Source organism: Aotus nancymaae, unplaced genomic scaffold (assembly GCF_030222135.1).
Source record: "Aotus nancymaae isolate 86718 unplaced genomic scaffold, 86718_ANA_hifiasm-v0.15.2.pri h1tg000007l, whole genome shotgun sequence".
In the NCBI taxonomy this organism is placed as follows: Eukaryota; Metazoa; Chordata; class Mammalia; order Primates; family Aotidae; genus Aotus; species Aotus nancymaae.
Window position 1 is genome coordinate 58,391,424 of NW_026988418.1, and position 24,756 is coordinate 58,416,179.

A 24,756-nucleotide genomic window follows, 5' to 3' on the forward strand; every position below is an offset into this window, starting at 1 on the left:
ATCCATCTTACCCTCCCTGGGTAAGGACAAGAATGTTGTGTATGTTCACTTCCCTTCCTTTCAGCAGGACTGTGCTCACCCATTGAATCAATTGGCTAATGATAGCTTCAATAAAGGTGCTGGGGACTGAGAAATGGTCATTATACTCAAAAAGCTTCTTTACTATGCATTGCAGTAATTCTAAAGTGCACATTTTTTTCCCATTTTAACATCTCAGGAATGAGATTGTGACTAAAAACGGACTGTATCTTAGTATTTGTTATAATGCAACTGAGAAGTTTTCTTTCTTTCTTAGTGGTATGTAAAAGAATGGTGCCACTTAAAATCAATGACATCTTTGAATCAGTTAAATACAGTAGCTGAAAAAGAAACCATATGTTTATGTAAACAGGAAGCCAAATGAGCCTTGCTCATGCTGCTCCCTCTACATGGGTAATTCTGTACCTCTTCTTCATCCATTCAATTAATCTATTACAACTTAACCCAGACGTCCCTCCTCTAGGAAGCCCTCTTTGTCACCCCAGTCCCACCACTCAGCCTGGGTTCAAAGCCCTTCCTCCGGGTTCATGCACTTGCCTCTGACCTATATTTTCACGCTGCGTTATATTTGTCCCATGGTTGGTCTGTTCTTCACCTACCAGGTAGTGAGCTCCTTGAAAGCAAAGATGCAATTGTACACCTCTGCTTTCCTAGTGACTAGCACAGAGCCCGACATGTAGCAGAAGTTCAATAAATGTTTGTTGAAGGTATGACTGATGAAGGATTGAATGGGCTCTATGTGTACCATATGTAATGCCACAGGACTTCAGAAGAAAGGCAGAGCCCAGGGCTGGATAGACCAGGGAAGGTTTTCTTAGGGGAACGGCATGTGAACTGCTGTGGCGAGATAGCCAATGAAATTGCTCATGGGTGTCATGAAGAATGAGAAAGGGGCGGGACTAGGACCCTCATCTCTCTTTTTTTTTTTTTAGACGGAGTTTCTCTCTTTCGCCCAGGCCAGAGTGAAGTGACACAATCTCAGCTCACTGCAACCTTTGCCCCCTGGGTTCAAGCGATTCTCCTGACTCAGCCTCCTGAGTAGCTGGGATTATAGGCACATAACACTATGCTTGGCTAATTTTTTTTTTTTCAGTAGAGACGAGGTTTCACCATGTTGGCCAGGCTGGTCTCGAACTCCTGACCTCAGGTGATCCACCTGCCTTGGCCTCCCAAAGTGTTAGGATTACAGGTGCAAGCCAACACGCATGACCAGAACCCTCATCTCTCTACTGGGTAGATCTTGTGGTGATTGTTACCTAACTGGATTTTGTGTTTTGAGTTTTGGAAGGTTACGAGCTTTCATTCATCGTTGCCCTTAGCAATTAACTCTGGGTGCTGGAACAATAATAGCCTCCCAAATTCAGAGGAAAAAGTAGTTCAATCCTCAGTGAGCTGTCACAGGAAGTCCTGAATATGTTTAGTTTTTGTGGTTTAGACCTCAGAGCTTCCTGCCAGAGCTTAACAAGGTTTAGCAAGCCTAAGAAGCCAAGGAGAAGGCGAGCAGACAGGACCACAGACATGGCACCAACATTTCAAAGCAGGTGCCTTCTCACCACCTATTGTTTTAGAACTCTAACTGAAAACTATTTTTTCTCCCCACTTCCCCCAAAGTACAGCTAGCATGACTGCTGGGGTTGGGGTCTGACCTTTTAATCACAGTCATTTAAGACATCAAAGTTTGATTCAACTGAGTTGTCTCTTAGCCTATCCTTTTGTATGTCACCTGATGAGTTCATGACATCTCCAGTATCCATAGATTCCCCTGTTTTCAAGGATGACAGTAAAGACCATTACGATCATGTCTGAACAGTCAAGGAAATAAGACCCAAAAGGTTAAGTTTTCTGGTGACTCCTGTTAGTGTTTGTGCATGGAGGCCTCAATTCATTCTGGGAATCTATAAATAGGTTTTTGGACCTGGCTTTGCAGTTGAGACCTAGGGAGAATGTTCTGGTCATTCTGATGAGGACTAAGGAGGTCTCAGCTGGATTAAGTTGGTTGAATTTGGTCCTGCTGTCACATCGGAGAGGCTCGCTCTTATTTAGCAGCTTCCTCTCCTCGATACTGGGCTGCCTTTCACAATGAGCAGATGCGGGTCTAATCAAAGCTTTTATTTCACTTTTACTCACAGGACAGTGGGCAAGTGTCCACCGGGGCATATAAGAAAGTCCAGAGTCTCTCAAGCAGATAGACTGCTTGTAGCGAGACCCAGACACAGCAATCACTTGACTTATCACATCTGCACATGACCCGAGAGGGGACAAGACATCTCTAAGATTTCTGTGCTCAGTCATCTACCATTTTCACAATGACACTTTTATTGCTTCTCCTTACTGGTATGATGGAGCTCTCCGAGGAGACCAAAGACTCTAGAAGTTGGCCACATGGCCGAGTTTGAAGATGCAGAGATGGCTGTGGCCCACAGCCTCAGGAGGTGACCATGTTCTGCACGTGGAAAACACCTGCTGCAAGTGTGGATGTGCACATCAGGAGTGCAGAAATCCACAGCGCTTTTTGTTGGAAAAGACAGTTTCTATCTTTTTTAATTAGAGGAAGGGGACACTGAGTTTTCTGCTGCCCCATGGGGAGGTTTTGGCTGAACTCGAGGTCTGGGGAGAGGTGGGCCCTTCTGCTGGTGAACTTGTGTGCCCGATGAAGCAGGAGGCCTCTTCTGAGGCTGGTGCTGAACACGGTGTCCAGGAGGCAGGGGACGATGACTAGGGGCCTGGGAACGATGGCCAGGTGGTGGAGGAGGATGTTGGGAAGCTGCTGGATTTTGAGGGGTTGAAGCTGGAATTTGGTGGGGCTTCCGGCTCCTTTCTTCGGTAGCGGCTCTGTGGGCTCTTATCTCCAGCTCCTCATCTGCAACAACAAAACCTCAGTAGAGTTCATCTTGGCCAGGTGAAATCAGTGGAAATATTGAGTATCTTTCTGTGCAAGGTGCCATGCTAGTGGCTTTGGGGGATGCAATGAAGAAGCAGAAGTTGCCCCTACTCTCTGAGAACTCTGAAGCTTGTAGGAAAGAAAGAGGTGCTCACCACAAGGTAGAGTGAGAGCCCAGGACTTTAGAGAACTCCAGGAACCAGCAGGAAGAAGACACATGGGTGGAGGGCTTTGTGTCTGGGGCTCCTGTGATCAGAGAGAGTGCTCAGACCTGGAACCCTGCCTCTGTGCTGACCTGGATACTGTTCCCTGAGAGCAAGAACCCCATGGTTAGAGCGCATGGGAAGAGGACACGTGGAGTCATGGCGGATATTAGCAACTACCTTCCTTCTGAGGCATTTCTGTGTCAGATCTGCCTTTACCCCAATTCTACTGTCATGCAGCCCACCTTCTGACAAGAAGTTGGAATACATGCAAGGGACCTTTTGTCAGCAGAAATGTACTAGCTCCTCAGAAATTCATGACCTGTCCGCTTGGCCTTAGGAGGGAAAGAATTCCTCCTGTCCTCACCCTTCAGGATCTTCTGCTTTGTCTGACTTCAGTCCGTGAAAGCAGGCCCACAACCAGTCATAATGTAGTTTTTCCTGTACTCTTAAAATCACAGGGAATCTGTGAGCGTACCCAGCTGCTAGAGGCCTGGAGTGCCCTGCCGGCCTCTCTGGACTTGTTTAGGCTGTAAGTTAGGTATTTCAGTCCCTGCACCCAAGGCCATCTTTGCAGTGGCTCCATAGGGAGGTAGGAAGAGAAGTTTCTCCCTGGGGTGAAATAATGACCTCTTACATCTTTATGGAGATGCGTGGCTGGGAAAGTACAGGCCCTCTCTAAGCGTCACCCTCTAACTTCCGGATGTTGATCCGAACCAGATGGCCTCCCCTGACTACAGGAAATGTGAGCTTCAGGTGGCTTTGAGTATAGAGTCAAAGTCAGACAATGTGATTCTGATACTTCAGTGGCTCATGTGCTCTAAGCACAAAGAGGAAAGAGCCTTCAGAAAGGACAAAACACATCCTTTACGTCATCTTCCGTGCCCTGCAGTCACTTAGGTTATGTCAAGGAGACTGGAGAGGACTCTGACCCCGACCCCCATTCTGAACTATGGGGAGTGGGTGGTCCTTCCTCATCTAGGTGGCAAGCTTGCACTGGCCAGTGGTTTACTACTCTGTTCACCCACCATTTACCATTTTTGTTTTTCGTTTGTTTGTTTGTTTGTTTGTTTTTGAGACAGGGTCTTGCTCTGTTGCCCACACTGGAGTGCAGTGGTGCGATCATATCTCACTGCATTCTCGATCTCCGGGCTGAAATTATTCTCCCACCTCAGCTTCCTGAGTAGCCGAGACTACAGGCATGCGCCATCACACCTGCCTAATTTTTTATTTTTTTTTAAGTAGAGACGAGGTCTCACTATATTGCCCAGGCTGGTCCCAAACTCCTGAGCTCAAATGGTCCTCTTGCCTCGGCCTCCTAAAGTGCTGGGGTTACGGGTGGGAGCCACCACACCTGGCCTGCCCATCATTTTGTTCATTTGTCCTTCCAACATTCATTCCTTGTCTTCTAAGTGTTGAATGTCATTGTGACTCAGACACAAATTGTCCTCAGGAAGCCTAAAATCAAGTAAGAGGCGAACAAGAACGGAAAATCACAATGTCAGTTCCTTGAAGAGCCCAGGGCCACCAGAAAGTGTAGACAGAGGCATATGGGTTCTGGTAGGAGGAATGGGGTGTGGCCATGTGGCTGAGACCACAGGCAGGGTTGGACAGACAAGGCTGGCTATGGCTCTGTGTACCCTGCCTGGTTTGAGCAGGATGGTGGGTCCTCAGCATGCCCACCCCAGCAGCTTCAGCTGGCGCCTAAACGTGCGCTCCCAGGAATTCCTCCAGGCTCGTTATCCTTCTCCCTCATTTGCATCTCCTGGTTACTCAACCCAAGATGGGACTGGGTTGAGGCAAGCGAGGCTGACGGGCACGAAGTTTAAGCAGACACCCACTTTCAGGGTTGTGCAAGGGCAGGTCATCTTCCTGAAATTCTGTGCTGGGGGCTCCTGGCCTCAGCCTAGGCCTGACTCAGCCCTCTGGCCATAGGATTTAAGGCAAAAAATTGGACTTGAGTTTCCTCATCTGTGTCTTTATCTCTCTCCTAAGATCACTCTCAAAGCTGGATGCACTAATGGATACAAAACACAGAGACGAATGTCTTCTTTATCTACATGAGCTAACTATCATGCTGGTCTCTCAGCCTGGTGATGGCAGAGATTGCCTTGTTCTGGAGTGACATGTGAGGTCCGCCTTGGAAGACGATGTGGTCTTTGACCATTGGGCAATGGAGAAGGGGTTTTTGCTGGAGAGCAACATGGAGAACAGCCAGAGCTGGGCACAGAGGAGGACAAGCCAGGCATGCCCAGGGGCCCTGCCGGCGATTCTGCACTGTGGTGGAGAGTGTGGGACAATGGTGTGGAAAGAATGGGGCTACGTCCAGGAAGATGTTTCGGGGCCTGGGCTGGGGGCAGTGGCGTGATGGGACATGGGACTGAGGGACCGCAACCTGAAGGAGAGGCAGAAGGAGAACTGAGGAAGAAGTCTGAGGTGAAGAAGCCAAATCCAGAGGGCACAGGGCCCCAGGCCACCGCTGCCTGGGGAGGTTCCGATCAGTTCCCTGGGCAGCGCTGGAAGCAGCTGGTGTGGCTGTGCCTGCTGGTTCTAGGGGAGACTGAGCTCTGCTGTGAATGTGAACTGCAGAGAACCCCAGGCCCTGCTCCCATGGCTGCAAGTCCTGCCAATGGCTGACACCCCCACCTGTACCCCAACAGTGACCCCGAGTTTGCCATTATCTGGAGTTTTCTGCCTTGGGTGGCCTGGATGCTCCCTGAGCCAGCTCCCCACTTGTGAGCATAACCTTTTCATTGCTGACAGGTTGTCAGACAGGCCTGATCCGAGGAGAAACACTCTCAAACCTAACACATCCCTCGAACAGAGAATTAGCAAAGGGGACAAGTCACCTTGCTTTAGAATAGCTGTTTTCCTGAGAGTACCAGATGACCTGAATGATTTTCCCTGTGTTTCTAGGAGCTTGGTCCTGAACTCACCTTGGGCCACCCATAGACAGGACATTTATTCCTGGAAACGGTGTTTTGGAGCTGACCTTTCTACCGATCTATGTAGAGAAGTGTGGCTCATTCAAAAGATGTTGACACTAGCCTGTCACCAAGTAGGCCTCGGTGGTGGATTCCAATGAGGCCAACTGGATTCAGTGTCTCAAAGCTCCCACATTGTCACTACTAAGAATCTGTTTTTCAAAAATCAAGCTAACCACAAAATGAAACAAGCCATAACCGCTGGCTACAACCCTGACATTCCGAAAGTACCTATTTCCATTATTTTCTCTGCAGATTCAAGGTGTCATCCCCATGAGCTGTTTCCTGGGGATTTTGCTGGGGCCTGCGGTGGGACAAAAGAGGGGAGCTTACCATTTCTCCGCCTTCTCTGCTTTTTCCTTTTGCTGATGTAGAAAACGAGCAGTGCCACAAAGACCATCAAGAGGCTGCCTCCTCCACAAATGCCGATGATGAGATAGATGTCCAGACCTTTTTCTGCAAGAGGGAGAGAAATGGGATGAACGGGAGGGGTTCAGGCAGAGAGGCCATTGCTCTGGCCAAGGATGCCGCCTCCTGCGTCGAGCAGATAAAGGAGCTCGGTGGGACCTTTCACCCCATAGATCCCAGGTTCACGGAGGGTGGTGAGTGGTGTCAACACTGGAAGGGCCCAAGGTCCTGGGGAAGCTCCCTCTGCAGGCTCCTTGGGAAACTGCTCTCGAGAACTAGAAATTGTTCGTGCGACAAGGCCTGTCCACTGCCCCCATCATGGAGAATATCACGAAATTTTAGATCTGAGGATCTTAGAGATACTCTAATGCAGCCTCTAGTTTCAAAGATGAGGCCTCGAGAGGGAGGATGAGTTGACTGAGGCCACACAATACCTGTTCCTGTGCAGTCCCCTTAAGCAGCCCCTTGTCTCAGTGTTTCTGTACTGCTGATCCTGCTCTCATCTCTGGCTCCCTTCGTGTACCATGATTCCTTCCCACCCTCTCAACCAGGCAGTTTCCAAACTCTCAGGGTAAATATTTCACTTGTCCAGCCCCGCACTCTGATCTCACGGCCAGCGCCGCATTGCAGAGTTTCCCTGGAGCCACAAGAGAAACCCGGGTGCACAGCGTGTTAGTAACAGCAGCAGACTTAATCGTCAGTTGCCAGACCTTCAGTCACTGGCATGCAATGAGGAAAACAGTGACTTCAGTGTTAAGGGAAATGGGTTTGGTGCAGGCTTTTCTAGGCAAGAGCTGTGTGAACTTTGGAGAGTTACTTCACCTCTCTGAGCCTGTTTCCTTTTTAGTAAAGTGGAGAAAAAATGAAACCTACATCACAGCTGGCTGTTGGAAGTCAATCAGATAAAGGATGTGAAAGTGCTTTGTAAACTGTAAAACAATACAATTGCGAGGTCTTGCTCTTACTAGTGTTCTTCGAACTGGTGTTGCTGGGAGCTGTTTCCCAGGAGGGGTGCTGGGCTATTTGCCCTTTGTGCGTCAACAGCAGTTAGAGAAGCAGCAGTGGGGCTGGGGTCAGCGGACAGGGTCATCTGAAGAACAAACTGGAACTTGGCCCAGAATCACAAAAGAAATGCTTCTCCAGGCAAAAAAAATCTAGGGAGACGCTGTCATACATGAAGCCCAGGATGGGCCCCGAGGAGCAAGCCAGAGGCTCAGAAACCAAGTTTAGCAGATCATCAGACTGCGGTGGCGTGTTCATCTTGGCTTTCTTTCCTCGAGTCTCTCTCTGACCCATTCTTTGCCAGTCAGTTACACAACCTCTCTAAGCTCTACTGATGAAGAGGCCTCCACCAGAGAAGCAGGCATGATCTTAAACCATTGAAATTGGGTTAATAAAGGATTCAGGGCCCTTTAGACCCTGTTGGCTTGGAGGAGGGGTGGGAGATACCAGAGGCCACTTCCTGCTGAGCTTGAGAACTTCTCAGATTTGACCCGGGGTGGGGCTGGGCAGGCCTGAAATGCTTTGGGGAGTACATGGCTAAGTCACGCAGCCACCAGGTCCATCTTCTCTCTGAGTCGTTGGGTAGGGTGGCCACAACTTTATCTTGGGCATATGCAGGAATGCAGGCAATGCCCTGCACAGCCTGTTCTCGTTTGTCCAGGGTACTCTCGGACAAACACCTGGTGGTGCTCTTGGTGGGGAATGTTTCATCATGTTTCAGAAGCAGCTGTGGCACTGTCAGTCAAAACTATGTCCTCGCAGTTCCTAAATCAGGCATACTGTCTTCCTCCAGTTTCTCTTGGTGATCACATGTCCACGAGTTTATGTAATAAAGTATTTTTATGCATCTGAGTATGTTCCTTCTTCCTAGTATTTTGGTTTTAAGTATGTAAACACTCACCTGATCTGAGCCAAATGGTTCCAGTCTGATAAGTGCTCCCTTTAGAATAAAATGTCCAAATCCCTTTTTGGGCCTTTAAGAGCAGCCCCTCCACCCCAATCTCTCCCCAAGTATTCTTCCCATCTCCTTAGTGGTCCTTCTCCCAACCAGCTGCTGCTCTGCACCGCAGGACATGGGACGTAAGTGTTCCAGCCTTCAAACCTTGGCTGCTCCCAAGGTCCTCCCTCTCTCCTTCCTCCCATCCCTAATACACGCACATTTTTATCCATGTGGGCTCCAGTTAAAATAAACATGAAAAGTAGAGTTTCCAGATAAAATGCAAAACACCCACTTAAATTTGCATTTCAGAAAAGCAATGAATGATTTTCAGCATATGTTCCATGCAATATTTGAAACATACTCATACTGTAGTTTTATTTGCTATATCTGGCAACTCTAATCTAAGATATCCCAAGGCCACTGCAGTGGCTCATGCCTATAATCCCAGCACTTTGGGAGACTGAGGTTGGAGGATAGTTTGAGTACAGGAGTTCGAGACCAGCCTGGGCAACATAGTGAAACCTTATCTACAAAAAATTTAAAAATTAGCTGGATATGGTGGCATACACCTTTAGCCTCAGCTACTGGGGAAGCTGAGGTGGGAGGATTGCTTGAACCTGGGAGGTCGAGGCTGCAGTGAGCTATGATTACACTACTGCACTCCAGCCTGGGCAACAGAGCAAAACCCTGTCTCAAAAAAAAGGCGGGAGGCTTCTTGAAAGGGAAAAGAAAGTTGTGAAATCAAGGAGAGGCAACTTCACTCACTGTGCCTTAGTGATGGGGGGATGTGGGAGGATGACTGGTGGGAAAATGGGGTGAAGTAATGCTGGTCAAGTTGGTGATTGGCAGACTCTCGGATGCCTTCAATGACCCCTGCTTCCTGGTATTCTCACCTATGTACAATCCCCTCTGAATGTGGGCTCAACTTACTAACTTGCTTCTAATGAATAGAACACAGCAGACATGATTGGGATATTACTCCTGAGATTAAGTTATAAAAAGACCATGGCTTTTATCCTAAGCACTTATTCCTGCTCTTTCTCAGAGTGCTCTGAAAGAAGCTAGCTGCCATATTGTGAGGCAGCCCAATGGCCCACATGAATAAACTTGGAAGTGGATCCAAGAGCCTACTCATCTGATAGATAGTCTGTGAACGTGGAGCTTATTTTCTTCATGGGCCAGGGAACTGAAGCCTAGAGAGGGGAAAAAACTCTGTCAAGGTCCTCTGGCTAAATTTGGGCAGACCCAAACTAGAAGTCCAGACCTCTGCTCCCAGGTGAGAGCTTGGGCACTATAGCAGGCTGCCTCTCAGAATTACTTCTGGAGGTCACGTCAAGCTGCGACACTGGGGATCCATTATGCTCTTGGAGATTTGAGACTTTCTGGAGCTAGTCCTGAAGGCTTGCTGTCCTGCGGTGTGCCAGGACTGTATCTACAGTCTTCTTTAGCCACGAGGGCTCCATTCGCCTGTGTCCCTACCTCCCAGGGTTTCTGCATCCTTTCTACCTTTACTCTCGATAGGAGGCACTGACCACTGACCATCTTTACGGGGGCGGTTGGAGTCATGTAACTAACTAGCCGAGGGACCCTGGGCAAGTCAGTTTCCCTCTCTGGAAAATGGGGCTTTGCCTGACATACCCTCTATAGCTCCTTCCTCTTCCATTTTGCAATTCTTTCTCCCAGAAGAGGATCTTTAAAATTGCTTGTTGTCAAATTGTATTCAGTGGGAGGACTCCCAGGATGGGTAACCATAGAACACCACCTCCCCCGAGGCTTCCCTTAAAGATTTCCGGGAAGATGTTTTTACGCCTCATCCTGAGCCAAGGCTGCCTCCCAGCATGAGCACCTGTGACCTGGAGTGGCGTGCCTCTGCCTACCAAGGGCCTGACCGGCTGTGTGTGTGAAGTGACACCCGCCACGCACCTGGACAGCTGACATCCACCACACGGTATTCCTCGCTGACTTTGTTGCTTGCTGTGCAGTTGAATTTCCTACTCAGGCTGGGGGTCCACTTGTATGTGATGACCCTCTGAGAACCTTTTGAGAGATTGCTCCCATTTTGATACAGGTTTAATTCAGGGTCAGTTCCATTCGTTACCTTACAGGTCAGGATTTTGTTGATACAAGTCCAGGAGATATCTGGTTTTGAGACTCTCTCTAAAAAGAAAATAAAGATCCAGTTCAATTAAGACAAATTTCTGATTTTAATAAGCATATCTATTTATACAGTGGGAGATGGAGTCAGTTAGTGACAAGGGAACAATTTCAAAGACCTCTAGCAACTTTCGCAAATTATTTTATTTTATTTACAAAGAGCATTCAGAAAAAAAATGATTTCTGATGAAGTTCATAGATACCTTATGCCACAAAATAGTGTAGCACATGTAATGTTTATGTGCTGTCTTGTACCTTAAAATGCTTTCACGGCCGGGCGCAGTGGCTCAAGCCTATAATCCCAGCACTTTAGGAGGCCGAGGCGGGTGGTCATGAGGTCAAGAGATCGAGACCATCCTGGTCAACATGGTGAAACCCCGTCTCTACTAAAAATACAAAAAATTAGCTGGGCATGGTGGCGTGTGCCTGTAGTCCCAACTACTCAAGAGACTGAGGCAGGAGAATTGCCTGAACCCAGGAGGCGGAGGTTGCAGTGAGCCGAGATTGCGCCATTGCACTCCAGCCTGGGTAACAAGAGCGAAACTCCGTCTCAAAAAAAAAAAAAAAAAAATTGCTTTCACATATTGATAGCACCTCCTAGCAGAATGGCTGATGTTCTTCTTCCCATTTACAGGCAAAATGCTCAAGGCTTTGAGCGGTTCCGTGGGTGGATTTGGGGTACCACCTAAAACATGGCAGTCAGGGCTCAGGAGTATGAGTAAGAAGGTGCCTCTGGAGTTTGAGGAGGGTAATGCTTTAAGAGTAGCCAGGGACCCCATCCTAAAGGAACTGTCACATTGACATGTGGCCAGGGACCTTGGTTACCTCTGCCCCCACCAAGTTCCCAGAGCAGATGGCCAGGTGGGTACATGTGGTTGTATGGGTGTCCAAGGAGCTCAAAGCTCTGGGGAAAAAGAGCACCTGCCTGGGAACCAGACACTTGGTTCCACCTTTTCCCAACCCAGAGCTGCTCAGCTGCTCACTGGGTCTACGCTGGCCCTCCTCAGAGCATCACAAAAGGATAGAAAACCATGCCCCTGCCTGTCAGAAAAGAGAAAACATGTGGCAAAGCCCTGGGCAGATGTCAGGCAGTGACATTAGGAGTGGTAGCTCATGCATTCAATAATCGCAAACTTCTTGCCTCTCCTCTTCCAACATGCTAAAATTTAAAGACTGCACCATTAAAGGGAAATGCCTAGCCTTGGCGTTAGACGGCTAAGGTCTACATCCTAGCCTCATTGCTTCCTAGCTGTGTGACCTTCTTTTCCTCCTCTTCTGTTCTTTTTCTCATTCTTTACTTTGTTTCCCCAGACTTGCCACTTTTCCCTCTCAGTTTCTCTCTGTTCATAATACAGATGGACAGCTTATTTTCCAATGATTCCCTCCCACTCTGATCTTCCCCATGGACGATCCCAGCCAAACTTCATTTCTATCCCACTATATGTAGGCACGCAGAAATTAAATAAAAGTTTTCTTCTCATCCCAGGATTCTGTGTTACCCAGAAGAAAGAAGATGGAAAGGATCAACATTCAGCAGCAGAGTTAGTACATAGTCTAGGGGTGGCGTCATGGAGTTTACCTGTCTCTTCAAAATGGAGATATTCTTTTTCTGCTTATAACAATAACATCCAATCATTGTACAAGTTGATAAAATATTTTTAAAAGTTTAAAGTAGATTAAAAATTACCCACAATGCCACTACTCAAAGTCAATAATGAATAACATTTTCATGTATATCTGTATCAGGTATTTTCTATTTATATGTACATACACAAATAATACTATATTTTAGCGGAGTGAGATGGCTGACATTTGTAACCCCAACACTTTGGGAGGCTGAGGTGGGCGGATCACTTGAGGCCAGGAGTTTGAGGCTAACCTGGCCAACATGGAGCAATTCATCTCTACTAAAAATACAAAAATTAACCAGATGTGTTGGCACACGCCTGTAATCCCAGCTACTCAGGAAGCTGAGGCATGAGAATCGCTTGAACCCAGGAGGTGGAGGCTGCAGTGAGCCAAGATTGTGCCACTGCACTCCAGACTGGATGGCAAAGAGAGACCCCCCCATATATATGTAATATTTTAAAAATTAAAATGAGTTTATGTGATCTTACAGTCTGCCTTTTCCCCTTTACTGTGAAATTACATTATGAAATTCTTTTCTTAATGAACATCAATAAATGCATATCTCCATCTTTTTAAAGAATGCATTCTTAATTTAATTAATAAGTTTCTCACTGCAACTGTTCCCGTATTTCACTAACATGAACAACACAGTGACTGGCAGCTTTGTGGAGCGGTACCTCTGTATATATTCACTAAGATAGTGTCTTAGAACTGGTCCAACCTAAGGCCTTCCACGGATGAGAACTCCTTAATTCTGAGTGGCTGGGATTATCCCCTTCTCTACTAGCATCTGCTTCTAAAGGGCCCTCCACTATCTCTTCAGCCTGCAGTAGCAGATCCCTCATGAAGGAAAGGCAGTTACAACTACAGAAGTTTGAGAAGTTTGGGAAGGCTGGGTGTCGTGGCTCACACCTTTAATCCCAATGCTTTGGGAGGCTGAGGCAGGCGAATCCCCTGAGGTCAGGAGTTTGAGACCGGTCTGACCAACATGGCGAAACCCTGTCTCTACTAAAAATACAAAAATTAGCCAGACATGGTGGTACATGACTGTAACCTCAGCTACTTGGGAGGCTGAGGCAGGAGTATCGCTTGAACCTGGGGTGCAGAGGCTGCAGTGAGCTGAGATCGTGCCCATCTCCAGCCTGAACAATAGTGCAAGACTCTGTTTCAAAAAAAAAAAAAGAGAGAGAGAAGTTTTGAGAAACAAAGAGGTGTGGGAGGGCATTAGCACTGAGTAAACAGGTCTTGTGCCCCAGGCACTGCAGGGCACTTGTATACACATTGTCACATTGAATATCCCTTGAAGTTGGCATTGGGAAATCAGACTCAGAGCAGACAGGGAATTTTCCCAAGGCCATGGTGACCTTAAGTCTGGTAATGGTGACCAGCTACAAGTTGAATCAAGACGTTGTATGACACAGGCATGCACACACACAACAACAAATCGCTGTCTTTCGGCTAAAAAGTGAAGGGTTTCTTTTCGGAGCAATGAAAATGTAGATTTTGGTGATGGTTGCAAAACTCTGAATATACTAAAGGCCATTTTAGTATATGGACAAATTGAACAGTATGTGGATTATCTCAATGAAGCCGTTTGGAAAAAAAGAAAAGGTCACCATCCTTGCCAAAAAGCCCTCTGAGTTTGAATCCTGACTTTGCTCCTGTCAAGCAATGAGACCTTGGACAAGCTGCTTCTCACTAGGTCTCTGTTTTCTTATCTATAACGAGAAGATAATAACAAGTACATCTCAGTATTGTTGGGAGCTTCGAATAAGAGCGTGTAAGCAAGCACCTGATCCCTAGCTGGTAACCATTATTTCCGCCGCAATGCTAAATGCGACCCAAATGTGAAAGCACCAGCAGGGTCCCCCAGTAGGGCTCACACTCCAAACAGGACACTCCACTTGTGCTGTTTCGAGTCCTGAGATCTGTGGTTTCCAGAGCCCAGAATCAGAGGCCCCTTTCAGCGCCATGCTCAAGCACACTACATTTCTACAAGGCGCTCTCCATTCAAGGTTGCAGGACTAGGGTATGGAAAGTTGTGACTACAGCGGGGCTGACGGTGTCTGGGATTGCTGGAGTGGGTCATCTGATGCTATCTGGGATTGCTGGTAGGCCCAGGTGCTGAAGATGGGGCTGGAGAGAGAGAGGAAGGAGAAGGGGGCCCTGCTTCTGGCAACATTTTCTGTGTGAGACAGAGAAATGCTTTTTTGCTCACTGAATGGCTGGCCTGTGCTCCTGCTGGGGTTCATGTCTTTCTCCCCCAGCCAAGGGTAGCTTCCTCTTTTCCTCGTATCACTCCCTGCCCAGCGTCTGTGGGTTTTCAACTTCAGTCATTGTACAAGTTGATAAAATATTTTTAAAAGTTTAAAACGGTTAAAAATTACCACAATGCCACTACTCAAAGTCAACAATGACTAATATTTTGATGTATATCTTTGTCAGATATTTTCTACTTATATGTACATATATAAATAATATAATATTTCAGCTGGTTCAGGTGGTTCATACATGTGATCTCAGCGCTTTGGGAGGCTAAGGTAGGCAGATTACTTGAGGCCAGGAGTTCGAGACTAGCCTGGCCAACATGGCGAAACCCATCTCTACTAAACATACGAAGATGATCACTCCCTGCTCAGCATCCCCTGGGCTTTCAAGCTGAGTGGCATTTCGATTCCACTTTCTCTTCCTTCTCTCCCTTGCCCAAGCCACCTGTCCATCCCTTCTCTAAGCCTGGCCCTTCTTTTCTCCATTCTTCCTATTTGACAGGCACTCTTTGCTCTAGGCCACTGGTGATTAACTTTGGCTGCTCATTAGAATCCCCCAGGGAGCTTTAGAACTTATTGAAACCAAAAAATATTTTGGCCCCAGGCCAAAAAATTCTGATTTAATTGGTCCTCACTCCACTTGGATTACAGCAGCAGCTTTCTGGCTAGTCTCCCTAACCCCATCCTCAATATCCACTCCTGCCCGCCCAGTGCATGCAGAGACATACCAAGCCACACCTTGTGAATCTTCTACACATAGCAGCACAAATCACCTACCACCTTGGATCACTCTGACAAGCAGATCCAAAACAAGGGCTGTTGATCCTTAAATATGTTGTTTCCAGCCTTTTTCTGCCATATAACTCCTCCTTCAGGGCACCCTGGCTTGAAATGAGCTCTCTTGATGAAAGGCCCGCTGCTCTCCAGTCAGCCTCTTCTTCCCACCCCACTCTTAGCTTGCCCCGTCATCAGCCGCTGGAACAGTTGCCTTTTCCCTCTGCTCACCTGTCCCCCTCCTGATTAACGCCACGTTAATCCAAGTTCTTCACCCAGCCCCACCTTCCTGTAACCACCTGAAGAGAGAGTTGTAGGCAGGTAGACTTGAGCGTCTATCAGATGTGTGGATCCCGTTCCCGCATTGGACCACTGTGGCAGGAGACGTGCGTCTGCTTTCCGGTACAGCCCCCCCGGAGGCAGAGGTCAGCACTGGGGAATATTATAAATGCTATTTTCCAACTTGCCAAATAGCACTCCTACTGAAATAAAGCAATTTAAGGAATGAACACTTACCTAGAATCTTCATATCAAACGTTTTTTCCAACACACTTTTTCCTCCTGTATCATATATTGATACCTTGTAGGTATTTTGGTCATCCATCTTTAGATGCTTAATTTTCAGAGTTCCATTTTCTAATAGCTTATATGCAGCTTCTTCCTTAGAAGTCAACTTCCCTTTTCTGAATTGTGCAATCTTTTTCTTGTCTGAACCTTTTTCCCATTTTATATCGTCAATATCAGTACTCATTTGAAAATCGGGAATGTCCAAGTTGATGTCTTGACCCAAAGCACCCCAGACTTCCAAGGCATTCCTAACATCTTTGGAGACTGCACCTATAAAAAGCAAAAAAAAGCACTTCCAGAAAAAGCTATGTTGTGACCTCTTTGACGCTTATGCTTACTTCAGGATCTCTGAAGAAGCTTCAAACAGTGACAATGGAGACCCACGCACCAACTTACCTTTGGAAGAAATGTTGAAAATCAGAAGGAAGCTGGCTACAATTTTACATGGAAGGCTCATCTTAGGGGTTAGTTTCCTCTTTTGATTCTGAGCTCTTCATGCAAAAGGAACTGAAGTGAAACTGGTGAAGTCCACACCCCGAGAACTTAACCACGTGCCTCTCTTTACACTTTTTACAGTAACATAAAACATGTACACATACACAGAGAAAGAGAAAGAGCGCACAAGCCAGCCCTTCTGATGTGCTCCTTTGCCTAAGCAGATGTGTTTATGAGTGTGTGTTTTCTTACCACATTTTAATCCCCACAGAAAAAATTGGGAAGGATGAATTTTCTCATCCCAGTGAAAGAGAAAAGGAATGGAGAGACTACATAGATCATTCAGGATCACTCTTTTGAAAACAAGAAGCCAAATTCAGCCACACGGTCTTTTATCCACTTAGGTATACTGACTAAAACACCACATAGAAATATAGGTAAATGTTCAAAGCCAATAGCAGAATGCAAATATTTATCCTATATGATTATAAATATTGAAAAATGTATACCCATAGAATGATTAGAAAATTGATTTTTTTCTGTTTCTCCAAAGATATTTTTCATGTTCTAAAATCATTTTTGTGATTAAAAACAAAAGAAATTGAGCATCAGCTGTAAATGCTTGCAATCCCGAAATCCTGTGTTTGGCATACATTTTACAACTCTAGTGAAATTGACAGGTAAATAAAAACTTGTTCCAAGGGCCGGGCGCGGGGGCTCACGCCTGTAATCCCAGCACTTTGGGAGGCCAAGGCAGGTGGATCACGAGGTCAAGAGATCGAGATCATCCTGGTCAACATGGTGAAACCCCGTCTCTACTAAAAAAAAAAAAAATAGAAAAAATTAGCTGGGCATGGTGGTGTGTGCCTGTAATCCCAGCTACTCAGGAGGCTGAGGCAGGAGAATTGCCTGAACCCAGGAGGCGGAGGTTGCGATGAGCCGAGATCGCGCCATTGCACTCCAGCCTGGGTAACAAGAGCGAAACTCCGTCTCAAAAAAAAGACAAAAAACTTGTTTCAAAACAAAGAAGCGTAGACACTATGAAATATAATTAAACCACCAAAACAAATGAGTCAAAAGCATTTAAAGTGATTAACATTATAGATGGTTAAGAAAAAGGAGAGATTAGGAGAAAATGGGAAATGAGAGGGAACAGGGAGAGAAAAAGAGAACAGAAATTTGTGAAACAAGGAAAGAGACAGTGGCGCAGAGATCCATGTGGCCTGAGAAGACGCCTACGGAGAGCAAGTCATGGAAAAGAGGAGTAACTTGACAGACTTCCAAAGCACAATTTCAGCGCTGCAATTCTTTAGCTCACAGCGAGTAACAATTGTAAAAGTGGTGCTTGTTTTCTTTTTCAACTCTAAGTATAAATATGGATATTATCTGTTAGAAAGTTGCCAAGGAAATGAAATTATGTCAACGCAGTTGTTTGCTATTACTGGGTAAAAGGAAGCCCAAATATTTATCTCATGGTTGTATGAACATCATCCACAATAATGCATTACAGTTGGATTAAAATTTTAAATGCAAAAATATTATAATAAGCTAAAAGGTGGCTGGGAGCGGTGTCTGATGCCTGTAATCTCAACACTTTAGGAGGCCGAGGTGGGTGGATCACCTGAGGTCAGGAGTTCAAGACCAGCCTGGCCAACATGGTGAAACCCCATCTCTACTAAAAATACAAAAATTAGCTGGGTGTGGTAGTGGGCACCTGTAATCCCAGCTACTCAGGAGGCTGAGGCAGGAGAATTACTTGAACCCAGGAGGCAGAGGTTGCAGTGAGCCGAGATGATGCCATTGCATTCCAGCCTGGGCAATAGAGTGAGACTCCATGTCTTTATTTATTTATAATATAAATAAATAAAATAATAATAGTAATGCTAAAAGGACAATATAGAAAGATATTCCTTTTTTTTTTTTTTTTTTGAGATGGAGTCTTGCTCTGTTGCCCAGGCTGGAGTGCAGTGGTACAGTCTCAGCTCACTGCAACCTCCACCTCTCAGGTTCAAGTGATTCTCCAGCCTCGGCCTCCTGAGTAGCTGGGATTACAGGCATGCACCACCACACCCAGCTAATTTTGTATTTTTAGTAGAGACAGGGTTTCTCTATGTTGGTCAGGCTAGTCTCGAACTCCCAACCTCAGGTGATCCGCCTGCCTCAGCCTCCCAAAGTGCTGGGATTACAGGCATGAGCTACCATGCCTGACCCTAAAAAGATATTTTTATAGCTTGAGTATGGAAGACCTATCTACATATACCATATAATCCAAAGTAAGAAAGAAAAGATGAACACAATTGATGACATAAAAAAGTAAGGTTTATGTGCAGGCAAAGAGATAAGGATCAGAATGAAGAGGCATGACAAAATCTTTGTGATACATATAAAATTATTAATATTCAAGGCATAGAAATAATTCTTGTCAATCAATAAAAAATAGTTTTTAAAATAAGAAAAGGATATAAATGATCAGCTTTCAGAAGAAATACCTCACAGAAGAAATATCAAACCTACGAGAAGCATCTAACGTCACCAAATATATATATATCATAGCCATAGAATACCGTTTTTCACCATCAGATTGGTAACATTAGAAAAGATGATAATTTACATTATTAACATGAATGTGTGGAGAAATGAACCTTCATACAACATCAGAGGGAATGTAAATCAATACCTTCTGAGGAAAGGAATTTATCATTTCCACCAAACTTTAAAATGTATGTCTTTTATTTAGTCCGGGCACAGTGGCTCACGCCTGTAATCCCAGCACTTTGGGAGGCCGAGGCGAGCAGATCACAAGGTCAGGAGTTCAAGACCAGCCTGGCCAAAACAGTGAAACCCTGTCTCCACTAAAAATACAAAAAATTAGCCAGGCGTGGTGGTGGGTGCCTGTAATCCCAGCTACTTGGGAGGCTGAGGCAGGAGAACTGTTTAAACCTGGGAGGCAGAGGTTGCAGTGAGCAGAGATCAAGGCATTGCACTCCAGCCCAGGCAACAGTGTAAGACTCCATCTCAAAAACAACAACAACAACAAAGTATGTCTTCTTTCTAACCTAGTGATTTTAATTTGAGAACTCTATCCCATATAAATGATTGCACAGATGTTTTAAAGCTCTATTTAAGGGTAGGCCATGGTGGCCTGTAAACCCAGCACTTTGGGAGGCTGAGGCTGGTGGATCACAAGGTCAGGAGTTCGAGACCAGCCTGGCCAACATGATGAAACCTCGTCTCTACTAAAATTACAACAAAAATTAGCCAGGCGTGGTGGCGGGTGCCTGTAATCCCAGCTACTGGGAAGGCTGAGGCAGGAGAATCACTTGAACTTGGGAGGCAGAGTTTGCAGTGAGCTGAGATCGTGCCACTGCACTCCAGTCTGGGTGACAGAGTGAGACTTCATCTCAAAAAAAAAAAAACTGTGTTCAAGGACGTTTGTTGTAGCATATTTGTAATAAACAATTGCAAACAACTAAAATTATGGTATATTTATGTTGTGAAATATTGTATAACTGTCAAAATAGTATAACATAGGCCTAAAAGTAAGACATGGAAAGATGCTTTTGATAAATCACATGAAAAGAGCAAGTTGCAGAACAATATCTATAGGATTAGCCCTTTTTATATGAGGCTATGTTTATACTATGCTAGGGGTATACCAGTAGACTGCACCATGCTATGTTGTTATTCATGTATGTGCGGTAAGAAAGGCTGAAAGGGCTGCTGCTGGACTTTTTTCCAGTGCTCATCTTCCAGGTCTTAGATCGTGAGAGAACTGAAATGAAATTTTCACTTTGTACCTGTGTAAACCAAAAAGTATCTGAGACAGGTCTTAATCAATTTAGCCGTTGATTTTGTCAACGTCAAGGACAAAAAGGAACACAGAACTACAGGAACAATCTGTGGTTTGTGCCTTTTCTCAAGATGGTTTTGAAGGCTTCAGTATTTAAAGGGGAAAAGCTGGCTGGAGGGGCAAGAGGGAAGGTATAGTTACATTACTGAATCCATATGTTGCAAGAGAAAAGCAGCAGGTAGGGGAATGGTCCACTGTGTATTCGCCTCGTGCTCAGTAAATCGGCACTTTCATAGGGTAACTACCCTTGGAGATGGCTGGCCTTTTATCTGTAGCTGTCTGCTTAGGAACTCAAGGAAAGTCAGTTTATTGCGTGACTTAACTTTCAGCTTAATTTTTCCTTTTGGCATAGTGAATTGGGGTCCTGGGATTTTATTTTTGTTTCACATTTTATTAATCTCTGTGAAGTTTGAAATTTTGGAAATGAACACTTTTTTTTGTAATAATAATGTTCTTTTTAAGACAGGATGCTTATGGCACACATATTTTTTCAAAAGTATCTGCCGAGCTAGAGGAGCAGCACGGAGCTTCCTTGCTTGTGAGTGGCTGACCCACCAGTCACCGTCCAATCCAGCCTGTCAAGGCCTGGTGGGGGCAAGGTGGTGCCTGCCATCCTATGACCTGTCTCAGCTTTTGAGGGTGCTTGCCCTCTCTTCCTCTCACTTTCCTCATGGAGCACGTGAAGAGCAGCTTTCCGTTCCTCTGTTGTGATCATTAATTTTGCTCCTCCCAAACTAATTCAATTCTGAGTGATGAGCATGACTTTGAGGGCAGAAACCATGAAAAAGAAAGAGATCGATAGATCTGACTCTGTTAAACGTGGAAACCTTTTATGGAAAAGAAAAAATTAAAAAATTAAAAGACAATGTACTAAAAGGAGCAACTTACTTGCAAGATACATGACAAAGACATAATTTTTTTTTTTTAATTTTAGAGACAGGGTCTTGCTGTGTTGCTCAGGATGGAGTGCAGTGGCATGAGCACAGCATACTGCAGCCTCGACCTCCTGAGCTCAAGTGATCCTCCTGCCTCAGCCTCCTAAGTAACTGGGACTACAGACCTGTGGCAACATGCCTGGCTAATTTTTTAATTTTTTGTGGATACGGGGTCTCACTGTGTTGCCCAGGCTGATCTTGAACTCCTGGGCTCAAGTGATCCTCCCACCTTGGCATCCCAAGTTTTGGGATGAGAGGTGTGGGCCGCTGTGCCTGGCCAACATTAAATTTTTAATATTAAATTTTTCTTGTAAACACAGAAAAGATAAATACCTCAATATTAAAATGGGTCAAACTCATAAAAGGAGCAATCCACAAAGGAAGAATTTTATTTCTATTTATTTGTAAAGAAATGTCAGTTTTAATATAGATGCATTTTTCATCTTCATTTCAAAAATGAAAACATAGCGCTAATGATGGCGAAAATGGGCATTCTTGTATATGGCCAGGAGAACTGCAAATAGGTACAGTTTCTGGTGGGCAATTTGTCAGTGTGAATTAGAGGTATAAAAAATATGTGGATTTCTAACAAGTCCACAAGAATGATTTTATCACAAGGAAATAATGAAGGCTACGTACTAGACTTGGCTATAAATTTATACACTGCAGTATTTTAAAGTCAAAATTGGAAACAATTTAAATGTCTAAGAGAAGGAAATTGGTCAAGTAAATCACGATATAGACAAGCTGTGGAATATGACAAAAACAGGTCCTGGCTGTAGGAGAGGAGAAAAGTCATCTTTTTCCTCTGTTCATCTTAGGTTCTCTGGCTGGAGCCCTGTAAATCAGACTAGGAAAAGACAGATTAACAAGGGGAAAAAGCACGTAAAAGTTTACTAAAATGTGTATCCCTCGTAGACTGTGGGAGCACCCACTGGTGAGTAACCCAAAGGGATGTTAGAACTTGGACTTAGGCTAAACAAAGAAAAAGGGATTTGGGGCTTCTGGGTGGGGGAGGCAAGTTACCCAATGACCAGGAAAGGTGTGGCAAACAACAAGAGTTAAGTAAGGTTTGTTGTGCAGATTAAAGCCAACGCCTTTTCCATCGATATGAGTTGTTAAGAGTCCTCTTCTTGGGCCCGGCATGGTGGTTCACGTCTGTAATCCAAGCACTTTGGAGGCCAAGGTGGGTGGATCACCTGAGGTCGGGAGTTCGAGACCAGCCTGACCAACATGGTGAAACCTCATCTTTAAAAAAAAAAAAAGATTCCTCTTCTTCCTGATACAGGAGAGAGAGATAACTTTTTACAAATGGGTAGTTGATTCATAAATTGTAAATTTTCTTTACAAAAGGAAAACCTTGTGCTGTGTTTTCAAAGCTTTTACTGCCTCTGCTGGTGCGTGATGGCCTTTTGCTCAAAATAATCCATATGGTAAAAAGGCATGTTATAGGGTGGTGTTGGGGAAGGAGGCGGAACTTGACTCTGAAGGTGGGGCTTGGACACTGGACCAAATTGAGGACTAGCTAAAACAGAGATGGGTGGAAGCAGCTTTCCATAAAACATGCCCAGCAGCGTGCTATGTCAGTTTACTGTTGCCATGGCTATACCCAACCTTTACCACCCCTCTCTATGGCAATGACCTGGCCACCCAGAAGTCACCACCCTTTTCCTAGAAAATTCTTCATAATCTGCCCTTTAATTTGCATATAATTAAAATGGGTAGAACCAGGAAGCAGAACTGCCTTTAAGCTGCTCCTCTGGGCACACTGCCTGTGGTGTAGCCCTGCTCAGCAAGGAGCGGTACATCTGCCGTTGCTTCAATAAACGTTGCTGTCTAATACCACCAGCTGGCCCTTGATTCTTCCCTGAGTGAAGCCAAGAACACTCCCAGGCTAAGCCCCGGTGGAGGTCACCTGCCCTACATCAGCATCTTCTGGTACCCCTCACAATCAACAATATAGTCCCACTCGATGTCTCAAAAAGTGTGTGTCGGGTGCGTCTCTTGGCAGAATGCCCCCAGGGTGTTGGACCCTGCGTGGTGGATAATAGCTTCTAATCTGCCCTCCTTGTTTACTGTTGCTATTCTAATATTTCTGAGTTGAACATATATCGTCCTTCAGTTGAATTCTGTTTAATTCTAAGTGGACCTCCCACTTGAGTAAACGCCGTGAGTTTACTGAACAGTCCCTGCCTTTGAGTGTTTGCGTTTCAGCAGAACATCCTCTACTTGGTGACTCATTCCGGTTTCTGCCTTACCGCTCTCCTGGCAGTGGGCAGGTTCTCTCTCGCGCTACTGTCATTGACTCTTTTTCTTACCTAAGCTCACACTCCTGCGGAAGTAGGCTACAGGAAAGAGAATAAGAAGCAGAGAAGGAAGAAAACATTCTTGGAGGTCTTACTTCAGGTTGACCTCTTATTTTCTGACTAATAAAATATTGATGATCTTGACTTCCACTTCCCGTTCCGTTTCTCAAGGGAGAGCCTTAACAAGGTTCAGGTCAAGTCAGGACTATGGTCAAAACTGCCATTTCTGTACTTCACACTCAACTGAATTTTTTGAACTGTGGACTTTTAGAAGAGAAAGAAATTCCAAATGGGATTGGATCCCTTCATGTTTCAGTGGCGGACCCTAAGCCCTGAGATGTTCTGGGGTGTGCCTGTCCCCTCCATCCACACCTTCATCACCTAATCCCCAGCCCCTGGGACCTGCGCTCCAAACTCGGGGACACTTCTTGCTTCTTCCTGAGACCTCGGTGTCACCTTTGCCTCTCACACCTCACTTGTCGTTAGCTGCGGCAATCCCTGCATCCCACCTCACCTTCCTGCCTAACTTCCAGCTCCTCTCTTTGGTGTCTCCACTTGCACCCTCATTACACCTTCCCGCAGACTCAGGGGAGGAACACAAAAAAGGAGCCAAGCATCTAGCATTTTATTTATTTATTTATTTGAGACAAAATCTAGCTGTGTTGCCCAGGCTGGAGTGCAGTGGTGCAATCTCGGCTCACTGCAACCTCTACCACCTGGGTTCAAGTGATTCTCCTGCTTCAGCCTCCTGAGTAGCTGGGACTACAGGCACGCACCACCACACTCAGCTAATTTTTGTATTTTTAGTAGAGACGGAGTTTTGCCATATTGGCCAGGCTGGTCTCGAACCCCTGACCTCATGATCTGCCACCTTGGCCTCCCAAAGTGCTCCCAGAGTGGGAGATATTGGCTCACCTAGGCCAAGAGAGCGGCCACTGGATGAGCCACCACACCTGGCCACATTTTTTACTAAAAACTGACGTTTGCCAGGGCTTCAGTGATGATCGGAAAGGCCACACTGTGTGTCTGTGGCCAGGTCCTGTTGATGTATCTGGATGATTGCTTGGTTGTATCTGGATGATCATAGAAGAATTTCATTATCAGTATCAGCAGCAAAATCAGATTCCACAAACATCGCCACTGCCAGGCAATGAGGTGAGTGTTCTCACAAAAGCAGCCTTATGTAGTCGGTCCCCATTGCATGCACCATGGCGGCTCACATGCTCTTTTCCAACCAATAAGCCCATCTCTGAGAGTTTGTTCCTTTGCCAGATTGTGTCTCCTCCAAGGCAAAAACTGAGTTTTCTTTTCCTCTTGGGCTTCTTACCCACAAAGCAGAGAGGACAGAATCGACCTATGGTGCCAATTCCGGTGTGAAGCCT

General features: G+C 45.7%; 1 protein-coding gene across 1 annotated transcript; it reads right to left on the bottom strand.

Moving 5' to 3' along the window:
* Positions 1-2,133: 2,133 nt before the first annotated feature.
* Positions 2,134-16,380, bottom strand: CD2 (CD2 molecule). The gene is made up of 5 exons (XM_012458868.2): positions 16,245-16,380; positions 15,798-16,118; positions 10,381-10,614; positions 6,441-6,563; positions 2,134-2,899 (listed from the first exon to the last, which is right to left on the bottom strand). The coding sequence occupies exons 1-5, from the start codon at positions 16,303-16,305 to the stop codon at positions 2,580-2,582; spliced, it is 1,059 nt and encodes a 352-aa protein (XP_012314291.2). The 5' UTR covers positions 16,306-16,380; the 3' UTR covers positions 2,134-2,579.
* Between the last annotated feature and the right edge of the window lie 8,376 nt (positions 16,381-24,756).